The following is a 20,792-nucleotide window of genomic DNA, read 5'->3' on the forward strand; positions in this document are numbered from 1 at the left end:
ATCCTCCACCATTCAGTCAGAATTGAAGAAACTTCTTAGGTTCCTTTTCAAGGAAAAACAAAGAAAGTCCTGTTGCTTTTTGAAAAGGCACATTTGGAACAATCAGCACCTGAATGACTGAGAATCTCCATAGACAAAAGGAGCAATTGTAAACTATGATAGTTAAAAGTTAGGACCACTGAGGTTTTTGATTCAAAGCTTCCCAAATCTCGAAAGATAATTTTGAAGTAAAATTAAATGGAAATATTAAGCAATAGTAAATTTTGACACTTGACCGATTGAGGACATCTGGATTCAAATTCCTATCAAACCATAACATTTAGAGGTTGAATTTAGATGATTTCATTTCTGTTGGCTTAAAATATCCTAGTTTGTTGTGAGACTATCCTTTCTGTAAAATGGACTTGGTGAAGAATGTTCTAGGTCCTTAATAGCAATATCATTTATCTTAATTTTTTATTGATATGATTGCTAGAGTAATTTATTTAACACTGATTTATAGCATTTTGCTAACATCCCAAAACAACATAGTGATACATTGAATGTCAAATAGTTTGTGTTGATAGAAGGGAATAAACAAATGTATGGAAAGGCTTAAGTCAACTTGTGTTTTCACTGAAAGAATATATTTGCCATAAAACAAATCCTAAGTACTATTTGTGTAATAAGCCTTGTAATTGAGAGATCTGTTCAGAATACTCTTGTGTTCTTGATCCAAATTGTCCTCCCCTCATAACCACAGTTGTGGCCTAACGTAGGCAGTTTCTCAAATATATTTGTGGCTTACCAGAAATCTGATTTTCAGGTTGGTCTTGTCCTCTGATGTCTGCTTGCACAAGTCCCTGCAGTTTTCTTGGCATGATTTCAAATGTAGTTTGCCTAGGGTTGAGAGAGTGATTGGCCCAACTGAATTCAGGCAAGAGTAGAATGCATAGTCTCCTGGTTTCAAGACTTTGTACTTTAATCACTATCCAAACTGGCCCTTTTTTCATTTAGTATGGTTTAGTTTGATAGCTAGTTCATACTTTTAATTAAACCTTGATTCTGTTTCCTTTTATTTTCTGTAGGAGTCCTTGACAGATGCAGAAAGGATAAAGTAAGTATCCTGGCCCTTTTTTGTTCCATAGTTGTTTGTACTACTTCTGGTTTCCAGTTGTATTATCGGTGCTTATTTCCCGATGTTGTGGAATTGTGTTTTCCTCTGTTAATCTTTTAATATGCTTAAAAAGAACTAATGTATAACTTTTAAGATTGGTAAAAGTGATTGTTGTAGAGCTGATAATGGCTGAATTGAGCTTAAACTTCCAGGAATGCTCTTCACAGAAACCCAGCTGTAGAATTATTAAATGAAAGCTCCAGTGTTATCTTTGTCTTAGTGCTGCTGCAACAGCTTAGCTTAAGAACAATATCCATTCTAAGTTTCATCATCTATTTATGTGGCTTGAAAATATTACTTTATGTTGTTTTGGGAAAATTGAATGGGTAAAATGTTTGCAGATGATAAGCCTGTGAAGAACAACACTAACAGAATTATTGAATCTTTGGGAGAACATCTACATAGATGTAAACGTATGGACATGGAACAGCATCCTTTTGCATCAGCATTTCCAAAGCCAATATGTGAATATTTATCTAGAAATGTATTTGTGGATTTAGAAGTGGATAGATCTCTTAATATGAACATTGAAGTCAAGGTAAAAATGGGGTGGATATTTTCTTTCCTGCAGTGTTATTTGTTTTCCCTGGGAACACATAAATTATTGAGTGTTTCGACTTCCAGTGGAGGATACCTGAGCTATTTAGCCCCATCTGGCTGCTGTGCTTAATCTAAAGGCTGTAAACTAAGAAGGAACTGCTTGTATAGATCGATGGCCTACTTTTTAGAATTAAACTCTCTGTCTATAGAATAGTAGAGAAATGATCAAGCATGGAATTTTCCTTCCCTGACCAGAGCAAGTTGTTCATATTTGCTGATGTTGGTGCCCAGATGGGCTTGCTCCTTAAAACAATCTTGTGGACATCTTCATTCTGTGCATTAGATTTACCTGATTTTGCATACTCTTTTTGATCCCAAATTTATTACAAATTCCTTTCATCTTTTTTTCTGGTCTGACAACATGCTAGAAATTTTGAAAAACTATCTTCAGCACTACCCAAATAGCAATAGCGCTATTATATATCACTCCTTAGTGTTTTACAGCCCTCTCTAAGAGATTTACAGAGTCATCATATTGCCCCCAACAATATGGGTCCTCATTTTACTGACACCTCGGAAGGATGGAATGCTAAGTCAGGCTTTATTTATTGTAGCAAATAAAACCAGTCACAAAAATCTGCCTAGAAAAGCGATTAGTGGAAACTATATACTTTTGTATTTCACAAGCAATATTTTGGGATTTCCCTCCCTCCCTCCACCACTTTCTCTCTCTTATACACACAAACACTCATACATCTTTAACGATCACAGACATGTCAATATAGTATTCCACTGACTACTTGCCTTCTTATTTTCTTAGCTTAAATAAGCCTAATATCAGTACCTGGGAAATTTTTGGGCAAATAGTAAAGCAGGACATTTGTAATCATTTTAAAGACAACACTGCGCTTCCTGAGCCAAGCTTTTTATAAAAATAGGTCATGTGAGACAGACCTCATCTCCTTTGCAAGTCAATTATTTTAGCTATCCATGCTGTGGATATAGCCTGCCTCGATTCCAGAAAAGCTTTTGACAAGATTCCACATGGCATTCTCCTTGACAAGTATTAAAAGTATAATTTGGATAACACCACAGTAGGATTGGTCTACAGCAGAAGGCCAGCTGTGCTTAGGCAATCAGAACGAATGGTTCTACATCATGTTACAAAGCAGTAACTACTGGAATCTGCCTTACAGTCAGTATTATTTGGCATTTTTATAGAAATCTGGATAATGAGATTGATGGGCTGCTTACTAAATCTGTAGAGGACACAAAATTGAAAGATGTGGCTAAAATCCTAGGTGACAGAACAAGATTTCAGTCTAATTTGAACAAATTAGAGGGCTGGACTGAAAAGAAGCAAGTTGTTCTTCAAAATGGAAAAATGTAAGTTGTTATATTTAGGGAGGAAAAATACATGGCACCCCTAAAAAATGAGTATTTTCGGCTTGAAAGCGCCATAATGGAGAATGACTTGTGTTTATTCATTGTCAACAAGCTAACATAAGTTAGGGTGAAATAATTGTTAGAAGAGCATTATATCAAAGATGTGTGAAGCCCTTATTCCCCTCTATTACACACTGGTGAGTCCACATACATGATTTTGGATCCACATTTCCAGAAAGTTGCAGGGGCTTCATCACTGAAGGTTTTAAGAAAAGACTGGACAGCCACCTATGTGAAATGGTATAGGGCAGTGATGGCAAATCTGTGGCACATGGAGCCATTTGTCAGGGCACGTGAGGCGCTGCCCTGTCAGGTAGCTAGCGTGCGCGTGCTGGCCAGCTGACCAGCCATTTTTCACCTTCCCCAGGCTCCAGAGGCTTTATAGGAGCCTGGGGAGGACAAAAAGAGCCTCCCCCACCCTCCCCCCGGAGGCCCTCCGGAGGCTTCATGAGCTTCTGTGAAGCCTCTGGAGTGCAAAAAACCAGCCCTATGGGCAAACCGGAAATTCAGGAACAGACTTCCGGTTTGCTAGGAGGGTCATTTTGACTGCTCCAGAGGCTTCAGGGAAGCCTCCTGAAGGTCCCTGAAGCAATAGCAATAGCAGTAGACTTATATACCGCTTCATAGGGCTTTCAGCCCTCTCTAAGCGGTTTACAGAGAGTCAGCATATTGCCCCCAACAATCTGGGTCCTCATTTTACCCACCTCGGAAGGATGGAAGGCTGAGTCAACCCTGAGCCGGTGAGATTTGAACCGCTGAACTGCTGATCTTGCAGTAGCCTGCAGTGCTGCATTTAACCACTGCGCCACCTTGGCTCCAAGCCTTCGGAGCGCTCAAAACGACCCTCTGAGCAAACTGGAAGTGACTTCCACTTTGCTCGGAGGGTCATTTTGACTGCTAGGGAGAAGCCTCCTGAAGGTCCCTGAAGCCTCCGGAGGGTGTCCGGGGGGGATGGGGGAGGCTGTTTTCGCCCTCCCCAGGCTCCTATAAAGCCTCTGGAGCTTGGGGAGGGTGAAAAAAGCATGCAAAAAATGGGGGGTCGTGCCTGTAGTGAGCACTTGCGCACTGGGGAGGTCGTGCATTGCATTATGGGTGCGGCACGTCCGCACACAACCCTCCTGCACTCCCCCCACTTATGGCACGTGAGCCAAAAAAGGTTTGCCATTGCTGGTATAGGGCCTCCTGCTTGAGCAGGGGGTTGGATTAGAAGACCTCAAAGGTCCCTTCCAGCTTTATCCTGATTGATTGATAGTATAGAACAGTTTCAGAGGAGAGTGACAAAGCTGACAGACTAGAGCACAGACGGAAGGAACCTTGGATGTTCAACCAGAAAGAAGAAAGACTGAAATGAGACATTAAAAAGGTAATATAGATAAGATAATCAGGTATTTTTCACTTCCATGATTCTGTGATTCTTTTCTTGGCTTACCAAATGATGGTTTTTGAGAATCCTGTACAGGAAATTTTGAACTTGAAGCTATCAGTTTTCTGTCCACAGGACTTGGGGATATTATTCAGAAGGGAAGGTGGTTTGGGTGTCTAAGTGTGTGGGTTATAATTAGCCAATTGTTTAAAGCAAATTTTAAATTTATAAAGCTCATTTGTTCACTTTGCAGCTAAATTAGATACCAATTGAAGCTACGTTTTATGTGTTTATCTTGTTTCATCTTTCCAGATTCCAGGAATGCAATTGAACTTTGTTTAGAGGCACAATGCTATATTGGCAGCAAAGTTTCCTGTAGTTTAATTGGAAATAAGTTGCTGCTTTTTGTACCTTAGGTTGTTGCAGCGTGACAATGAGGAGCTGCGTCGACGGCTGGCCTATGTCACCAACAAAATGGAAGCAATGGAAAGGGAGTTGGAGTCTGGGCAAGACTACCTGGAGATGGAATTGGGCCAAAATCGAGAAGAGCTAGAAAAATTTAAAGACAAATTCCGTAGGTATGTGTCTTTTAGAACATCAGGTGGGGAGGAGAGAAAAGCAGTCCAGTTCCTTAGTTGATAGTGTTTATCTTATTCTGCAACATGTTTTACCATAATCTGCCATTTATAGAAATACTGCAAATGAAAGCCTTTGGCTTTCCAGGTGTTGTTCACTTAAAACTCCTAATACCTCCTGGCTGCTATTCTTCATAGTAGTTTGATAACATCTGGAAAACCAAAGACTATATTCTCTTGTAGATCATTATGTACAGGGAAATTATTGTATATGAAATGTGTGTCCTGAGACGTACAGACACCACTTATGAAGCTGGGTTTTCCCCTTTACCATTTGACTTGCTATTGGATAGCTTAGTGTTATGTAAGACCCATAGATTTACCAAGCTATATTGTAATTACTATATAGAGATTCCTTGGTCAGGCTTTTTAATACCTTTGTTAATAACTGAAGACAGTCATAGGAAGCCAGAAACAGAGAAGAAAATGAGTTTTACTGAATCTTGCGAAAGACATGCCCAATCCAAATGTCTCTCCATGATTCCCGAAGATGATGGCTACGTTGAATGATGCCTTACATAGGGGGAAGGGGTCCTTTCTCATGGCCTATTAATATTTATAGTTTATTAAATTTAACCAGGTCTGAATACAGTAGTTTAAACCAAAGTGAGAGACCAGTTCTAAGAAAACACAGATAAGTCATGGATCACCAGCTTAGAAGCTGGAGCAATGGAGACAAATGTGCAGTCATTAATATAGCAACTTCACAGGTGGGAGGAAGATGACGTGATGAAGAGAGAGGAAGAGATTAACCTTTACTGATAACTGTATTCTACCATACAGGATTTGGAGATTTCTCTGAAAGCTTTATCATAGTCTTCAACATTTCTGCTCTTTTACTGGAATGGATTTTGATCATTTCCATCTTATCAAGCTTGTTGTGTCCCCCCCTCCCCCCTCCTCTCTCTCTCTCTCTCTCTCTCTCTCTCTCTCTCTCTCTCTCTCTCTGTCTCTCTCTCACACACACACACACACACACACACACACACACACACACACACACACACATTTTGTACCTCTGTTCTCAAGCTTTCTGCAGATTAATGCAGAAGGAGATGAAATACCCAAACATGGCAGAATTTAAGGCATGCTGTAAATACAATATCACAGTCCATTGTATAATATGTCATATATGGTGTTCACCCCAGGGGATATTTTATGCCTATTCAGTAACATGGGTGTTCTTCTATATCTTAGATTGCAAAATAGTTACACAGCTTCACAAAGAACAAATCAGGATTTGGAGGAGAAGCTGCATGTCCTGGTAAGTGATTGTATGGCCCCATAATCAGTAGAATGGGCAGGTCTAACTGTTTTAAAGATCTTAAAGGGTATAATATATCTGTATTACTGTATAGTAATATCAAAATGCAATTAATCAAGAGTAATGAGTAGAATTTCAGTCTAGAGTTGATGAAAAGGGGCATTGCTACCAAGTTTTATGTTTTGTGCAACAGTGTTTTGGGTTCTCCTGAATGCAGCTATTTGTAGTTTTGTCTTGCAGCTTTTTAAAATAGTCTTGGAGTCATTATGTGCTGCTTATAGCAGAATCTGGGTGGGATGGTTTTGTCATGAATTGTGGGATGTCAAAGTGGAGCCAACATTTATATATTATGTGCATTCATAACACTCATGGCTTTTTTTCTCTCCTCTCTCTTTCTCTCTCTCTTTCTTTCTCTCTCTCTCTGTTTCTTTCCTTCCTACGCTGCTGCTGGCACATGCTGGGTGTGCTCACCTCTCAGGCCTCTCTCAGTCAAAACTGGATTTTTGCAGTTGCGTCTTTTTGTTTGTGTGTTTTTCTTTTCCTCTTCACATGTTTCAGCCTTTCCAGTTTCATTGTTACTCAGTTCCATGCATTACTCAGCCCCACTTGCACTGTCTTTGATGGGATCCAGAATCTGAATCAGCCTGCAACTTGGGTTTGAATGAAATAGCTGATCCTTTCTTAGCATGACTTGCTTCATCCTATTTTATGTGATTCCCTAGTTTGGGGTTGGGTGGAGTGCCATTTATCTACCCCAAAAATTAATCTACAAACTGACATGAAATATAGTACTTTTTGTTATCATTGCAGAACTAGGAGTTGGGTAGTACAGTTCTCAGAAGCTTCAATCACCATAACAAAAACTAAGGATTTCTCATTCTAGTACAAATACAATATTAAATCATTATCATTTTAATCCAATATCAACACTCATGCTTCACAAGATAGAATGGAGTGGGAACAAGTTCATGTTTTTCAAATTAAGTGAAATGTTTTGTTGAAGCAGCTGCTGACACAATAGTGTCAGTAATATTTGTGTTAGTATGAAAGTTATATTATCTGTCATCTGAACTGAGAGATAGGTGGCAAATAAATTTGGAAATAAAATAAATGTGGTGAACATGTGAAATAACAGAAAGCTTCTGATCCTGCTCATTTTATATCACAATATATAACTGCAGGAAAAAGAAATAAAATAAATGATAGATAGATAAATAGATAGATAGATGATAGATAGATAGATAGATAGATAGATAGATAGATAGATAGATAGATAGATAGATAGATAGATGTTACATTATATATAGATATATCTGCAAGGCTAGGAATTCTGCTTTTCTGAGTGGGCTTTAGAACAATAAGGTATTACTTTAAATGCAAAATGAATATCTGAGAATCCATTTTCATGGAAAGCACAAGTGAACAACTTTCAGTTGTATATTTTCCTGCTCCCTGAATCCCATCCTGACCATACTCCTTTACTATGAGTGCTTTGCTGGATGGGATTGCCATTGAGGCAGGAAATATGTCATATAGTGTGAACAGTAAAGTAGGCTTAAAGTAATAGACAGATTACTTGCATTATCAATGCACCCACTGCCTTCATTTTCCTCCAAAGGGTGGGTCTCAGCTGCTGGAGGGTTGCTCACCCATTGAAAGAGCCTATACTTATCGGTATAGTAGTACCGGTAATTTAAAGGCTGTTGTACATTTATTTGAAAGCAAACTCTATTAGACTGAATGAGGCACACTAAACCTGGGCTGTTTTTCTGTGGAAAAGGTAAGGTACTTTTGTAGGGCAAATGCCTATTGAAATTTCGTAGCAGAATTTGCCCTTCCTGTGATGAGATGCTTATGTTTTGCTACTTCAGCAAAATATCTTATTTGGAAGAGGTTGGGATAAAAGGACAGTCTTGGAGATTCAAGAAATAAGTTGAGGGCTAGGATGTGCAAATCAGATTAAGTCTATTCCTTATCAATATGGCATGCATTTAAACATTACTTTTTGCCCCTCAGACAGTCTTAGAATTACCTGTTTAAAAAATAAACACCATTCAGTTTTGTCTAGTGATTAAGGCACCAGGCTAGAAACCAGGAGACTGTGAATTCAGTCCCGCCTTAGGCATGAAAGCCATAATGCATGACTTTGGGCCAGTCAATCTCTCTCAGCCCAATCCACCTCATAGAATGGTTGTGGGAAAATAGGAGGAAGAAGAAATATTTGGTATTAGATATGTTTGCCACCTTGAGTTATTTATAAAAATAATAAAGATGGAATAGAAATTAAATAAATAAATACCCTCAATCATTGTTATTTATTGCACTTATCCTATGCGCCTTGCTCAAAGTATGTATTTTTGTTTGAATTCATTCCAAGGTGGATTTCATTTTGGTGGGTCACATCACTTTTATTATAAAGAATGTATATGCTAGCCTGCAATGCTAGGTAAGTGTAGGAGAATAGAATTTTAAAACTCATAGCGCAGGAACCATTTCTTTCTAATGATAAGCTCTAGCTGTTAATTTGATATGTTTTTAAAGAGTACAATATCTGCTTGTTTCCATTATTTTCTCCTACCATTTCTCACCATTTGTAGACTAAAATTTGAAAATTGAGATTTTTGTTAATTAACAATGAATATTGTAAAATTAAAGACCATGTGTAGACCAGGTTCAGACGAAGCCAAATAAGCTACTATTCCTCTGCCCTACAATTAGATATTTAATTATTGCAGAAAATCTAGGTATGTGTAGAGTTGCAGAAAACCTGAGTAGAAGATATAATAAGTACAGTTGCTTTGGATATTTTATGTGCTCCTATTACTTTTCTCACACAAACAGCTTTTCATAATTCCCCTAAGCATAATTCATCTCCTGCTCAAATGTGTCTATTCAAACCAAAATGACTAAAGTTTGATCTTTCTTGCTTTCCAAAATGTTCTTGGATTTCAATTCTTATAATGCCTTACAATAGATAACACTAGCTTAAAATGATATGAATTGGAGCACAGCAGAAGCTCAGGTTTGCCAACACCTGATTTAAAGGGCACTCTTCATGTTTGCATGATGTTTTTGCAAACAGGTATGAAGAAGTCAAGAAACACTCAAACATAATTTGCGTTCCTAAGTAATGCCTTCCTTAGACACACAAAAAGAATTAGATGGGTAATTTAAACCTCTTTTTTGCTAAAGGAAGAAAAGGAGTTCGATTTTTAGAGTTGGGCAGGCTGTGGAAGAGAAGAGGGCAAGGATGAAGACTGCCAATTGTTGACTAATGTGACTCATCGCCTGTATATTGCTATTCTCTAGATTAAAAAAGCTGAAATGGATCGGAAAACTCTTGATTGGGAAATTGTGGAGCTCACCAATAAGCTTCTGGATGCCAAAACAACTATCAATAAACTGGAAGAGCTTAATGTAAGCCGTCTTTTTTTCAGAACATTGATCTTGTATAGGAAATAGGGAAATAATTGATAGGTGTATCCTTATTTAAGTATATTAGTGTTTAAAGTTCTGTGAAGAGCAGCACATGACAGCCTGCTGAAGATCAATAAACATCCTTCTAAAAAAAAAGACTGGCAGTGTATAAGAGAGCCCAATTCCTATCCAAGCAACATATTGATGCTGAACTTTTTCAAAAAGATGGATTGTGAAAATTGGGATACTTAACCTGTGTTTTGTTTAGAACAGCCTTTCCCAATTGGGTGTTCTTAAAATGTACAAAATTATGAATATGGGCCTTCCCACTTGATGTGGTTCATATACCAGCATATCTTGAGGACCTAGGTATGGAAATGCAATGCATTAACTGACAGCCATACAACTCAATTTATTCTATCAGACATTTACCAAAGATTCTGATGTTTTTTTGTGTAGTGAGTTGTTTTTTATTTTATTTTTTATTATTTTTCCTATTGGCTTTGTACATTGATATGTCAGCCAGTTCTCCGCTTACAGTAGTTGTCTTTTGTAAAGCCTGTTTTAAAAATAACTATTCTAGTTTGTGAATGAACTTGTCAAATTGCACAAGTTTTAATCAGCCACAATGGAGAAGAGGCTAGTAGCTAGAATAGGTAGTAGAAGATAGTAGCTGTACATTTTAATGCATTTTTATTTTTCTAAAATGTTCATTGGGACTTGCGAAAGAAATTGATATGATCAAGACTAGTTCTGCCCTTAGCCTTTAGCTGCAGGTTCTGTGTTGGCATAATCCAGGGGTGTCAAACTCGCCTGTGGGCCAGCTGTGTCACGTGCTGGCCCTGCCCGGTTTAGCGAATGGGGGGGGAAAGTCCCGATACATCACGTGATGCCTCTGTGATGATGCGAGTTTGACACCCCTGCCGTAGACTTGCAAGTTCTCAGTTGTTTTGATTTCATCATTATGAAATACTTTTGTACTTTTGCCTCGGACATCACCTTGTTGTGGACCATTTCAAGCTATGTCTCTTCAATTATGATGTGTTGTCTTGACAGGAGCGATACCGGCTAGACTGTAACTTAGCAGTGCAGCTCCTGAAGTGCAACAAATCTCATTTTCGGAACCACAAATTTGCTGATGTGAGTAAAAACCTGGAGGGGTTTGAGGACCTGTGAATCACTTTAATGGCCTGGGATGAACTTATTTTTCTGGGATTTCTGTTTCCTAACAACAAACAGTTAATGCCAGTCATCTCATACATGTTGTTTCTCATTCTCATTGCCTCATTGCCTTTGAATTCAGTAGGTTCCTGAAAAGAGTTTCATGAATTGCAGGCTTCCTGCTTAATCCTAACTTTCTTCTTTTTGTTTCATTAACCATTTCTATATGAATCCTCAGCACAATGAGTTATTATAAGAGAATTAGTAATCTAGTACAAGAATTTGTTTACTATGGGGGTTTTAACTAACTAAAGTCAGAAGGTGATTTACTAACAGGATAGAAAATAAGGAAGGAAGTTAGCCTAGGAAGTTTAAATATCTAGTAGATTTCCAGATTTAATAAACATTATCACAAATTTGTTCCAAAGTTCAATATGTTCTTGCTACTGATTTTACTGTTATGATGCGTATATTTTTGCTGGCTTTCAGGCTTGCAGAGTGGCACACAAATACAATCATAGTCAACTAGAAGTCCTAACAGCTTTTGTTTTAAAAAAAAGATATACTGTTCAAATCTGGTTTCAACCTAAAAATCATCTATGAGTTAAACTGATGGCAATCTTAAACAGAAAGCTATATACAAAATAGATGCATGGACTTATTGTATATTGACAGTGTTTCCAAAGTATTAGTATCACCACTGAAAAGGATTTCTTACGTATCCAACAGATCTTAATAGTGTTAGAATTATCCCCAAGGTAGATGTTGAAAGTCTTTTGGTACTAATGTATCATTGGGCTCGCAGATGAATTGGGACCAAGATTTAACAGCAAATACAATTGAAACATTTATGTTTCATTTATACATATACTTATATTAATTGCAGCTTTTTAAAATAGGAACAAGATTAATAGATGATGTTTGCATAATATGTTTAAAATATACTGATAGATATAAAAATCAATATATGAAATTTACTCTTTCTTTATTGGAGATGAGAAGAGTTCATTTTCTGTTATACTATATTATTCCATAATTAAATGGCCCCTCTACAATTATATAAGTATAGCTACAACACAATTATGTTTTTAAACTATTTTCAAACACTTGCTTTCTCCCATTTCAATATTGCAATAACACACTGGTAGAACCAATTGTATCATGAATTTTTCATGTAACCTGTCTATACTCTGATGTCTAAAGTCAGCTGCTGCTGACATCTTCAAACCTGCCACTCCATCTCCAGAATGTCATATTATATACATATTAGTTAAAATGAGACCACCATCTTTTCCATGAGATGCTTTCAGTTCAGGCTAATGGAAACCAGAACAACATGCTATTAATTCCTATTTATATTAAATATGTATTACTTAGTAAATTAGTATTTTTATTTTAGTGGTTCTTTGGAGCCTGAAGTTTTTTCCCCAGCCGCAGAAGAAAATTGTTCCATTGTATTGAAACTCTGACTTGATGAAAGTCATCGCATACTTGCTTTAATATTAAGAGATTCATGCACATGCTGGTTTTCAACATTTTAAAACATGGATTATTTCAAATATAGACTGCCAAGCTACTCATTCCATGGATGACTTGTGGGCATCCCTTTAGGATACAGAGTTATCTATTTAAAGAATGATTTTTTTTTTTCATTTATATTTACAGGCCTGGTACATGTTCTCAGGTATCAGTGTTTACACATTTCTACTGCTGGATATTTAGGTTAGCGCAATGCTTGTCGTTGCAATCCTAATAGATCTGGCCCATCACAGGGCATTTGGTCAGAGAAAAAGATTATGTCACCTCTGCATTCACCCTATTTGATCTCTGCCATGGGTGCTGGCTTTCATGTTCTCTGTCATTCGTCTTTTCATGGTTTACAGGAATTGCTGCAGTATTTACTGGGAAATGAACAAGAGCTGAGTCCTGCAGGAAGGCATCTTAGAGAGCAAGGAAGGACCACGTTCTGCTAGAAGCTCAGCTCTAGGATTTTCTGCACGGAATCTATTTGTGTAACTGTTGAGATGAAAGCTGATGAAAATGATATACTCCTTGCTTATAATTTGCTTGAGTGACTATCCATGAGAAGATTCCCAGGGAGTGCAAAGTGGTTCTGTTTCTAAAATCAATCAAACTAATTCTAGGGCAGTTTGGCCAAGGCAGTGCCCTATAATTACTAGATGTTTCCTAGCAGACATAGTTTATAACAAGGGCAAGGAGGGAATTGGTCATTCAGTTCAGTGTGGCAATCAACTTTTCCCCCCCACCGATCAATAGTACTGTGTTGGCCTAACATGAGCAAGGAATGCAAGATGTTGCAAATATTTCTATTTCTTCTAAATGTATATTGGAAACACAATATTTCCCTTGATTCTGGGATAGAAATAGAAGTATTTTGAATGTAGATATTATATATTTGAAAAGCCCTTCAGTTACATTTAGTTAGAACAAGCAGCTTAGATGGGCTTTGCCAAAACCTCTACAGCCACCTTGGTGTATTTGTCCATCCCATTTACCCTGTTTCCTATATGCTATTTTAATTCTGCACTACTCTTGTCTTTTTTTAGCTGCCATCTGAGCTGCAAGACATGGTCAACAAGCACTTGCAAAACACTCAGGATTCTGTAGGCCCTGGCCAGGAGGAACTGCACAGCTTGGCTCCCTCTGACGCTGTGCCCACCTCAGTCATTGCTAGAGTGTTGGAGAAGCCAGAATCACTGGTGCTGAACTCAGCCAAATCCAGCAGTGGAAGTTGCTCTATGGCTGAAGATGTTTTTGTGCATGTAGATATGAGTGGCACTCTTCCTGAAACTTGCGTGAGTTCGAGGCAAGCAGAAAACAAGGGGAAGGAGGGATCTAGACAGCAAAATGGGAGCTGCAAGCCACAGAACTGCTTGGAGAGCCTGCCAAAGGAGGTGCCTACTTTTGAGAAACTAAGCCCATATCCCACCCCTCCCCCTCCCCACCCCATGTATCCAGGGCGCAAAGTCATTGAGTTTTCCGAGGACAAGGTGCGGATTCCAAAGAACAGCCCACTGCCCAATTGTACTTATGCTACCCGCCAAGCTATCTCTTTGAGCTTAGTCCTGGGGGAGGATGAGAACTGCGACAGGCAGCGCCCCTTTCCCAGCAGCCCAGCCTCAGGTCAACGCTCTGCCTCCAGCTGCTCCTACCAACCTTCCCCCAAGTTGAGCCGGGTTCCTGGATCTTCTCAAAGCAGCCCCTTCAGCAGCCCCCCACAGGTTCCCAGCACATTGGCCAGCTCCGCCAGCTCCGAGGAGGATTTATTAGCTAACTGGCAGCGGATGTTTGTGGATAAGGCTCCTCCTACCACAGAGCAGGTGCTAATAAACCGTACTGCATTTAGCAGTGACACAGCACAGGAGCTCCAGAAACGTTTCAGCCGCTCCATGCAAGAGTTAGGTCGGGTAGCTTCCGCCTACTCAGATGGTGAGGAATCCGTGCAGAGCTACAGCTGGACTGTAAGCAGAGACTCAAGCGTGGACATCGACAGCACAGAGTTTCGAAGTCGGCGGAACTTCTCTTCTGACTACAGCACAGATTTCTCCCAGGACGAAAGCTGCAAATTGCTGCAAGGGTCTGGCACTGCAGGGATGGCAGAGCCTGTCACTTCTTCACCAGAGAAGTCCAAAGATTACATAGCCTACCCATCTGGGAGCCCAGCTGAGGAACAGGGATTGCTGCTCCAGGAAAGCAGGGTGAACAGCCAGGAGGGGGTTTCTGAGCAAAGCAAGGATGGCAAGAGCAAGCCACCACCTGCACGCCCACATCGCAGCCCCAAGAGAATGGGGGTTCATCATTTACATCGGAAGGACAGCTTGACCCAGGCTCAGGAGCAAGGCAACTTACTTACTTGAGAACGGAGAAGAAGAATTGTCTTGGCTACCCAGGTTGAGTGTTGCATTCTCATTCCAGGGTTGCCCTTCAAGCCCTGAGACTCAAGGGATTGCCATCATGTTATTTTGGCCAGGAATTATAGGCAATGTTTAAGTATTTACTGTCTTTTTAATACGCGGGAAAGGGGAGACAGCTCTTCCCTAGCACCAGGATGCACTTGGATGTATGCTGGCAACTCTTTTGTGCTGATATTGACTGCTCAAGCACTCCTCAGGTGTGGATAAGAGATAGAATCGTGCTTTCTGTGCCTGCCTTCTTCAACCTGTTCTCCTTGTCTTGAAGGCCAAGATCTAGAAAATAGTTACACTGAGTCCAAGTATAATAATATATATGATTGGAAAACCAGCACAATTTTAGATCTACACAAGACCTCTAACTGTATGAAATTGAATCTGGTGTTAATTACCTGACACACCTTCCCTCTTAAGGTAAAGAACAATGGAGTAGTTGAAACAAAGGTATGCTTTCTATCTCCCCTCCATGCGTCCTTTCTCAAAACGCTCAGTGAGGGATTCCACCTGACTTCATTTCTTTTCTTCAAAAATTCTGCCTTCACACTTACTGATCAGTTCCAATTGATTCAAATTAAGTCCTGAGACACCTAAAGCCTATATTTCTACCTTTTTGGCTTGTGGCACGAGATAGGAATATTTAGTCCCTATTTTCTTGCCTCAATCTCCCACCAAGCCATCAGGTGAAGAACATGAATGAAGTGAGAAGCCTTCTGTGAATGAACATCCTCAGTTCTGTAAGCTTTTGGTGAATTCTGTAATATTTTGGTGAGTTCATGTTTGTTTCTCCAAGCCTTCCTGTGGCTATATGCATTGGTCAACAAGGCAGATGAGGCATAGGAATCACTTCTACTGTTTCTTTGCATGTTGCATATGGGGAGTGGGGCTCCACATTATGGAAGTTGGGGTTTTCTGCCAAACTACATCTCAGACTCCCTGCCATAGTTTCCCAACTTGAGCTAAATTGTTTGCCATAATGAGCTGAGTCTGTGTAGCTGTCTGTTTAGCTATCACTTGGATACTCTGGATCATGATTTGGTGATCGTGTACTATCTATGTTTTCCTTTGGATTAGTCTTCCTCACTCTTATTCTTTAGATGTGTAGGGGCTAAAATTCCCAACAAGTGTGACTATAGGGCTGTGTGGTTACAACACTTCTGAGGGAGGGGGGGAAATGCCAAATTGAGGAATGCTGCTTCAGGTCTTCAACTATTAATATTTACGTATCTCTCCATTTTTGGGTGAGCAGAAAGGTGTTGTGGGATGGGGTGGTATATGCTATAGAAGAGATATCTCAGCTTTTTTATCTTGAGTCATCTTATGTCTGGTCCATAAATTTCACTAGCTGAGGAAAAGATTCACATTGATCCAAGACTAAACCATACAGCCAGCTTGCCTCTTGACGACTCTTCTTGGCACAAAATTAGATATTTCTTATTTGCCCGCTTGGAGATGGCTGATGAGGTTGGGCATCCCAATATGGGGTCCAAATTGACACTAGTGCCTTTCCAAGGCCTTACCCAAGGTCTTTTATTCCCTTTCCCCCTTTTCGGTTTCCTACTTGTATTCAGTATTTTGTTCTTTTCTGGCTGTTTTTGTGTGTTATTTGCGCATTTGAGTGGAGGGACTAATTTCATAGTGTTAAAAAATTTTCATTAAAGAATCAAAGTTCCATATTTGAATTCATTAACCTGCCCTGCTATTCATGCAACCAGAGAAACTTCTTGGCTACTTTGTTTAATTGATTTTGCCAGTTACTTGTTTGAATGAGATTTTGGTAATTTTCTGTTAGAGAATATTACGGCTTTTCTTTTCAAATACAGCAATCTGGTCATACTTGACCTTTTGGATATGGTCGTGTTTAAATTCTTACTAATGGACCATTCCTTTAGTTAAGCTGCTAGCTACTGCATTGTATTAGTGAGATGTAACACAGTATTTTTTGCTAATAAACTGGTGCTAAAGATATTATTCCTTTAGCTTACATAATACTTAGTGGTCTGATTTCTTCAGTTGATATTTACTTACTTACTTCTCTTGATTTAGCTTGCAAATTCCTTGAATTTTCTCTGCACTACATGGAAGAGGACAAAGGTCACTATTTTTTCTGTTCCAGTCCTCCTTTATACTTTTAATCCAGTTACTGATGGAGATAGGGCAGCTTGGTGACCTTTTATTTAAGCCAGTATTGGTTGAATCTTATCTAGTTGAAATGAAATAGTTCTAATGAGCTAATTGGGTCAATAGAATTGATTCAAGACCATTTTATATTACATCCAGATCCAGTTCTCCTTTCTGTGTTGGGTTGCATAAAACATTCCGAAGCTGATAACGTTATCAGTGTAGCTGATGACAAGATTATCTAAATATTTTTTTTCTTCTCTAAGTAGGTACATTGAGCTAAAGTGGGGACCCATAAAATTCAGCTCAGGGTCGCTAACATCTCGCTTTTGGCCCTTACAGCCCTCCAAGTTGGTGGGATCTAAAATTTTGGACTTTTTACATTAAAAAAAAAGGTGGATGTAGTTTAAGGGCCAAAAATGGATAATTTAAAGTCCTGCAGAGGTTATGGGTACCCATTTAACCCCTTAAGCGAACTCCTTCTATAAGTGACCTTTGAAGTGCTGTTGACATGCCGCCCAAGCACTCGGGTAGCCCTGTAGGTAATAACTTAATGGGCTAAAGGCTGGGGGAAGAAAGCCAGAAAAAATATTTTTTTATTATTATTATAAATGAATAGTATAATTTATCAAGTGAATTTACTGTCCTTGTGCAATCTGGCTTCTTTGCCCTTCACCTCTGACAGTATTTTGTTGGAGAACTTGAATTGACTCTCATTTAGCTGATCCCACCCTTTAGAGTCCCAACTCAAGACTGTTAATCTACAACTAAAATGTTTTGGTGGTGGTGTGTGTGTTTTATTTTGGGGTTTTTTTTTGGGGGGGGGGGTATTTTGTTTTGAGATTTACAAACTGATGATGTATATTTTAAAGGCAGAAATAAAACTATTTTAAAAATATGTCTGTGCAGTCGGTTGTTTATTTTGTGGCTTGAATCAGAAACAAGCCATAGAAATGTGCTAAAATTCTAAAGTGTTATCACAGGTATTTTCAAAACTTGATAATTGATATTTTAATCAGAAATGCAAGGGATCTAATCTGGAACCACCTTAATGCAAAAGATTGTTGTAACGGTTAGATACAACAATACCTGTTAGTTATATCAAGATTAACTTTCCTTTATGATTGTATTCAAATTAAAGTATTTTTCTGGAATTATCAGTTAGGTAACAATTGACCTTTGGTCTTTAGCAGGATGCTGAAGACCTTAGTGTAGCATGGGGCATCCTTAGTAAAGTAGAAGCACATATTCCGTTTTTTATTTTATTTTCAGTATTTAGATTTTAGAGTTCCTTCAAATTCTTGATATACTTGTATACCAGCCTTCCCAATATGAGTCCTTCTAGATGTTTTGCTAATATCCACATCAACCTCACCGTTAACCACTTTGAAGGTTGTATTTGAAATCCAAAACATCTCTGGTTGGAAGTCCACTATAAACCATGCAAGGGTTTACTGGAAAAATCCTAATTAGAAAATGCAGACACTGCTGCCTCCTATTGGTTTTCAAGGTCTTTGTATTTTATTTGCAAAGGAGATATATAATTGCATTTCTAGAATGATGGTAATACTGTACAATAATATTTTTATTGTTGGACCAAAGTGAATGTATACATAGAAGTAAGGCCAATATATAAAAATTAGTAGAAATAGTGAGCTGTAATCACACCTGATCTCTGTAATGTGTTTTGCAATCTTCACTTGTACTAAAAAAGTGTGGTGGTCTATGGTAATGTTATCACTTTGGTTCTGAAACAATTGTTGATACATTCCTGGGGGATGAAGTTTTTTTTAATTGATACATTTATGTGGGCCTTAATAATAGTTGTTTTGGATTTTATTCTTAAACAAGAAAAAGTTGGTACATTGGACTTACCACGCTGTGGGACAGAGGATTTTGTAATGTGATATCTTCTTTCCATTCACACCCAGGGCAGAACCAGAAGATTCTCGGAGTGCTTTCTGGGGGAAGATACAATTTATCCACCAGTTTCAGTATGACAACTCCCAGGATTATTTAATGAAAATACGCTTCAAAAAATAAGTGTGTGTGTGTGTGTGTGTGTGTGTGTGTAGGATTAAACTGTGTAGAATTAGTTGCTTAAATTGATATATATCGAACAACACTTAGGTGAGCTAGATGCCCTGTTTCTGTTGTAGAAAAAGAACTTCATGTAAGTCAAATGGTCTTTAGCAAAATCAGGGCATTTTATGATATACCAGAGCGGTCCCTGAGAGTTGAATTTTAAATCTGGATAGTTTCTAGTCCTTGCTAGAAACTACCTTCTGTTCTGCCAAAAATGTTTCATCCAATCATTGCAATAGTTATGCTCACAGCATTTTATGAGAGGTGACAGAGGAGATGTGTCCCAAGCAATCCATACATATATGAAGTTATTTGGGATCCACAGAAAAGAAAATTCTAGACTCCATTTATTCGGAAATAGTGGTTGGTGCTTACTTCTCCCCTTTTGCCAGTGGGGAAGTATATTTCCCTGGCTGGAACCACATTTGAGGTTTCTGTGCCTCCCCCAAATAATGTGTCCCTTGTTGCCAGTTGGGATGCTGCTTTGCGTGTGGTAGGAGCAGAAGGAATGGGGAAACTCTGATGTCCTGGTGGTGGTGATTAAGAATAGGGTTAGGCATATGCTGATTGGTTTTTGGTTGGTTAGGAGTTTCTTTTTTCAATCTCAGTAAGATCCATATCTCTAGAGGCTTTCTAAATAGATTATCATGTTTGAAGAATCCTAATATGAGGACTGATTTTATAACTTTGCTTTCCTGTATTCTACCCAAAGTTGTCACTTGTTGTCTACATTAGAATCATGCCTTCTGCTGAAAACTCTGTAATTTAGGTTAATATATGCCATAAAACCAGGCTTGCTATTATGATCATGCCTTGGCTATGGGATCAAAAGTCTAGGGAAAATGGAATAGGCAAGGAAAGTTCTTAGTATAAGACTAAGGCAGTAGCTAATGGATTCGGTGTTATATAATCTTCATTCTGTCCTCTGGATATTCTAAAAGCATCTTTATATACTTTTAGCTTCCAAAATCAGAGGTATCATGAGAACAGGTCCAGGAATTTCCCTTTGGAAAATTATAGAATTTGTACGCCGAGGGTTAGAGTTAGCGTAACCCTAGCCCTAACCCCATTTTACACCCAATTCCAACAGATCTAACAGAGGACCCATAGAAACAAACAATTCTGATTCTTTTAGTCTAGGGACTTACAGACTACTCCCCCCCACCTCTAGTGGTGAAAAGACTGCTTTTCGGAAAAACCTGATAGATTTGGCACATGAATGTTAATCTGCTCAATCTAAGGAGAACTATGTCTTCCTCTTCAACCAAATGTACACGTGGTGGGACAGGATAACTTGCTTACCTGTTTCATATTTCTTCCCCTTGCAATCAGCCTAGTTCTTGACCATTGCAGTGGAAGTCTAGGGAGGAAGAAAGGGGGACAAAAGGGAGAACGGTGCTACTTTTCTCTCGTTTGCTTCTGTAAATTAATCTGGCTATGAATCATCCATAGTGGTATTTTCTTTCTATCTCCACTTCCATGGCTGAGTAGGGTGGTTTAATCTAGGAAATCTGCGCCTACTTGGTGAATTCTTGCTTGATCCTAGAGATCTCTGGCCCATGGCTTTCAGGGAGGAAGATGTGATTCAACACCGGTATTCCATCTGGAGGGCAGAGAGGGCTAGGTATCTAGCATTGCTAGCTTCTGTCCCCTGTGATAGTTTTTGGATAGGGAT

General features: G+C 38.9%; 1 protein-coding gene across 8 annotated transcripts in view; it reads left to right on the top strand.

Annotated features, from left to right (window-relative positions):
- Positions 1-17,930, top strand: part of TJAP1 (tight junction associated protein 1) — an 83,882-nt gene extending 65,952 nt beyond the window's left edge. For all 8 annotated transcript variants that reach the window (XM_032216624.1, XM_032216620.1, XM_032216626.1 and 5 more), the window contains 6 exons: positions 1,068-1,096; positions 4,922-5,083; positions 6,338-6,404; positions 9,714-9,821; positions 10,878-10,961; positions 13,550-17,930. In XM_032216624.1, the coding sequence (XP_032072515.1) occupies positions 1,068-1,096; positions 4,922-5,083; positions 6,338-6,404; positions 9,714-9,821; positions 10,878-10,961; positions 13,550-14,860 (1,761 nt within the window). In that variant the 3' untranslated portion in view covers positions 14,861-17,930. The remainder of the gene's footprint in view (positions 1-1,067; positions 1,097-4,921; positions 5,084-6,337; positions 6,405-9,713; positions 9,822-10,877; positions 10,962-13,549) is intronic.
- The last annotated feature ends 2,862 nt before the right edge of the window (positions 17,931-20,792 follow it).

Source organism: Thamnophis elegans, chromosome 4 (genome assembly GCF_009769535.1).
Source record: "Thamnophis elegans isolate rThaEle1 chromosome 4, rThaEle1.pri, whole genome shotgun sequence".
Classification (NCBI taxonomy): domain Eukaryota; kingdom Metazoa; phylum Chordata; class Lepidosauria; order Squamata; family Colubridae; genus Thamnophis; species Thamnophis elegans.